At 36.0% G+C, this 4585-nt stretch overlaps 1 protein-coding gene across 1 annotated transcript; it reads left to right on the top strand.

Annotated features, from left to right (window-relative positions):
• Positions 1-2333: 2333 nt before the first annotated feature.
• CCDC53 (Coiled-coil domain containing 53) lies at positions 2334-3565 on the top strand. The gene has a single exon (XM_090384692.1). The coding sequence runs from the start codon at positions 2412-2414 to the stop codon at positions 3009-3011; it is 600 nt and encodes a 199-aa protein (XP_090240818.1). The 5' UTR covers positions 2334-2411; the 3' UTR covers positions 3012-3565.
• Positions 3566-4585: the final 1020 nt, after the last annotated feature.

Raw genomic sequence — 4585 nt, 5'->3', positions numbered from 1 at the left:
CAAACCCTGCCAAAATTTTTCCTAACCCCCTACCAATCCGAAACCCAAAGACAGCAGAAATAGATATTGGTCTGACTAGACAACCTACGTTCGCGTAAATTGCGGCCCTTCCCCCGAAGTCACCGCAGGAAAACGCGTCAAGTGAATCTGCCGCGTGGATGTCTTCCCACACACAGCAAACCACTTTACATAGCAATTCTGTAGGCTACAAGCATCAAAAAACATCACAAAGCACTGATGAGCACAATAGACCTGACACCGCAATGAAACGTTCGTTAGGACACAGTCAGAGATTAGCGGACAGATTCAACATAACCTCTGTACAAACCAGAGGAAAAATATTTATCTCAAGACTCGACCCTCAGACAAAGCCAAATCTCATAAAAGAAATGTGCAACAGAGGAATAGGGATCGACGTAGAAGTTAAGAAAATTCGCACAAGACATCCGGCATATGCTTCTTTTGTAATCACCTGCCCAGTAAGCAGTGAAGACTGCCTCTTGGACAGAAACATCTGGCCAGTAGGATCGCTTGTGACACCATACAGAAAAGGGCTGGGAAGCACAAATGTAGGAACAACGTGGTAAACTTGCGAACTGCCCAATAGCAATCAGCAAACAACTCAGCTGACGAAAAAGATTTTAATGGGATCATTATTTTCCGGAAAAATGTAAGAAGTATTTCGAATAAGCTCCACACACTACAAAGTTTGTTGCTTAACTCGAAGAGTGATTGCATATGTTTAGGAGAAATATGACTCCAAAATAACAGGCACCTCAATGCCCTTGCGCACTCCTCCGGTTCCTATTGCCTAGCAAATGGAAGAGAAATAAGAGAGGAGGCGGGGTAAATGATTCTGTTCAAAAAAGTATTCTCGGTAGTCAGCGAACATGAATCGCAATCGGAAAATTTCGAGGCTATCATTGCCATTTTTGGAACAGAAATGAAGAGATTTCAATTATGCTTAATATATCTACCCCCAGAGCATACTAAAGAAAACATAGCTGAGCTTTTTACGTGGCTTGCCTCAAACATGAGCACGAATCAGATACAATAGTAATGGGGGACCTCAATATGCTGCAACCAAAACATCGGGAGGCAAAAAGTGAATTGGATGGTACAATGCAAGCCTTAAATATGAGCCAACTGAAAACACCAGCAACAAGAGGAACTCAGTGCCTGGACTTGATTTACTATAACACTTCAAATATAAGGTTGAAGGAGAACATTATGAAATTCGCGTCAGATCACCGACCACTCACATTTGAAGCCACATTAAGAAGACAACGAGACATCCGACAATCTGGTTGGCATTCGAAAAGTATAACAAAGGTAATCTTCTCAACAAAATATATTAAAAATGATGTAATTCTAAAACAGCTTATCGAATACAACTGGCAAAACCTATACATTTTGAGCACCGATGCTACCTTAACAACACTCTCGCAATCACTTTTACATACAGCGCAAGAAGGAGCTTCTATGGAACTAAAAGTGTCAGAGAGGGCAAACCCTTGGTTCAGCCCACAATTAAAAATAATTGTAAAAAATAAACAAAAACTGTACAGGAAATGGAAAAGAACAGGGCATCCAGAGGATCACATCCGGTACAAGCATGAAAGAGCACGTTTCACGAAGGCTAAGAAACAGGCACACCTTGAAATGATTATAACAAAATTAAAAAAGGGCAAAAGAATTGCCAACAAAAAAAGCTACATGCATAAAATGACTGAGAAAACCTTTAAGGACTGGGCTGAAGCTATCGGAACACCCCTCAAGGAAAATCAAGTTAACAGTGAAGATAACATTAACAAAATGCAGGATGTAAAGAAAATTAAAGACATTATCAACACTAATCAAATGGTGACTAACAACGAAGAATTGGAGGAAATCAGTATCAGCAGAAACAACTTAAAAAGAGCAATCAACAGTCTCCCAAATAAAGCTACAATCGGGCCAGACAAATTCCCACTTTTTATGATTAAAATCTGTAGCTGTTTCATCATCGATATATTGTTACATATATTTCAAAGAATAATGGTGGAAGAGGATTTACCGAAGCTGTGGAAAAGCTATTACGTAAAACTTATCCCCAAAATAAAAAACCCTAAATCTGTAAAAGACTTCAGACCAATCGCTGTTGGTTGCTCTTTGCAAAAAATATTCGAAAAAACAATCCTGGACATCATCATCCAACATTGCTTCAAAATACAGTACTATTACTACTAAGTCATTCTCGAAAGCTATACGTATTGCTAGCGAAAAGTAATTCGTGGGCATTGACCTCATCAGTCATTAGCGAGTGTTCTTTTTCTTCACTAGAGGTCGCTATATTTCACTGAATCGGTGGGTGTTTCATTAGGGGGTGTTGTTTTGGAACATTTCTGTTTTTTTTTTGAGGTTTTGGAAATATGGACGATGATGGTTTACCAATCGTAGGGCCAGGTATTGATTATAGCAAGGTAGATCCTTTCCATCAGAAAAGAACTCTTGCTTTTCTTAATCATTTTTTGATTCGAACGACGTCATTTTTAAATCACTTCTCGGCAGTATGCGAGGATAAACTCGAAAAAATACTTCTTCGGATTCAGCGACTTGAAGCGTCTATGAGCATACTGGAAGCCAAATTGTCATCTATTCCAGGCTTAGAACAAGTGACAATACCTGTAGAAGTTTCACAGAACCAAATTTCTGAGGGACAGCAGTTGATTCAGCCTCAGTCTGTAAACCAGGCAGTTTGTGGTAGTGCGGAAAATGGTTCCTTAGATGCAGAAGCTGCCCCTCAACAGGAGGTAGAATCTGTCAAGCCAAAAAGTACAGTATCTCAAGATCCTAGGTATGCGAAATATTTTAAGATGGTAAATTTGGGTGTGCCAGTGGCTGCTGTGAAACAGAAAATGGTTACCGAAGGCGTTACCCCACATATATTAGACAATCCCGATGCACCAGCACCTGATAGTGGATTACCCGATTTAAATTATGATTCGGAGTCCAGTAGCTTCAGTGACTAGTTCTATTTTAGATTTTGGAAGTTGTCATGTATAAAAGTAATGTACAGTATAGGGAAATACGCGTCTGCTCGCGGACGGGCGTTATGTACACACACACACACACAGATACATTTAATAAATAAATAAATATATATATATATATATAGGGAGAGAGTCCTTATTCTTAGTTGAAATATTGTGATACTGACAATTTTCTCTTCTTAGTACCCCACTTTGGAGAAAATAAATTCGTTAATTGGCACTTAGCATTTGAACGTAAAAGCGTGAAGAGTTGATGTTAGACTTAAGTATTTTTGTTAATAAAAGGCAAAATTATTAACATAAGTTATCAGAAATACAATGCATATACATAAAATTAGCACTATATAGACAATATATTTGTAATGCAACTGAACAGTTCATGTAATCTCACATAATTCCCATAATCTTTATTGGAACAAGATTTGTAATCAGTAGACAGTAAAATAGACGAATTTGTATCATATTTTTATAGCATTTTGCTGTGTGTGTGTGTGTTAAATCCCCATGTATTAGTATTAATAATGGCCACATGGTGTAAGGAAGCCTATGACTTATGCTGCTGCACCAACCAAAAAAAATAAAATAATAATAGTAATAAAATAATAATATATAATAAAGTAATATGAAATATAATAAAATAAAAATGTATGAGACTTTCATTTTTAAATACTTAAGCTTCATTCATTCTCATAAACTTCCTGAGTTGAATATAGTGTTTCAGATAGAAGGGAATAATTTAAATTATTAAATGAGAGCTACACAGTTGGTTGACTATCTAGCACCTAATTAGAAAAATTGAAACCCACTAATGGTCTCTTTTGACCCCTTCTCTCTCAGTATTGGCATTATTTTAACTTAATTTTAAAATTGAAGTAAAACAAGGACATTACTGAGGTAAATTTAAAAATTTTCAATTTCCATGGTAAAATCTTAAATTTTACCATGCAAATTGAACACTAAAAAAGTAAATATTTTCATGATGTTTGCAGTTGCTTCATTAAACCAAACTACAGTAATTTGATCAAAACCTTCAGTGGGTTAAAAATTAATTTTATTCATTGATAAAATTCCTCAATATAATCTCCTTCTGCAGCTATATGCTTGTTCTGTAGTAGTTGCTACTGATTGAAACGTTTTTTTTTTTGGTTTTTTTTTTTTTCATCATTTGGTAATGCTTTTAACCATTCCACCATGTTTGATTGGATTTCTTGAATCAATCCAAGATTATTATTATTATTTTTTTTTTTTTTTTGTGTGTCCTGTTTTAATTTTGGAAGTAACTAAAAGTTGCACAGTGCTAAATCAGGCAATAATGTGGGTGCAGCATTATTAGAACATTTTTGTTGGTCAAAATTGATTATCTGGTGTCATCATTTCCATACATGCAACAAATAAGAAAAGCAAATGTTCACACAAAGTTGCTTTCCAGTACACTTGCACATAGCAAGAAGTTGGTGTGTTCTTGCTCAAAAGATGTTATAAGCCCCCACTCACAACCTTTTAGTTACTGTTATACATTAAAGAATTATAAGATCACTCATTTAACTTTTTAA

The sequence above is a fragment of the Mastigoproctus giganteus genome, chromosome 11, assembly GCF_048544385.1.
Source record: "Mastigoproctus giganteus isolate SK-2022 chromosome 11, ASM4854438v1, whole genome shotgun sequence".
Taxonomy (NCBI): Eukaryota; Metazoa; Arthropoda; class Arachnida; order Uropygi; family Thelyphonidae; genus Mastigoproctus; species Mastigoproctus giganteus.
Note: the sequence above shows the minus strand (reverse complement) of the source record. Positions and strands in the feature narration are given on the sequence as shown.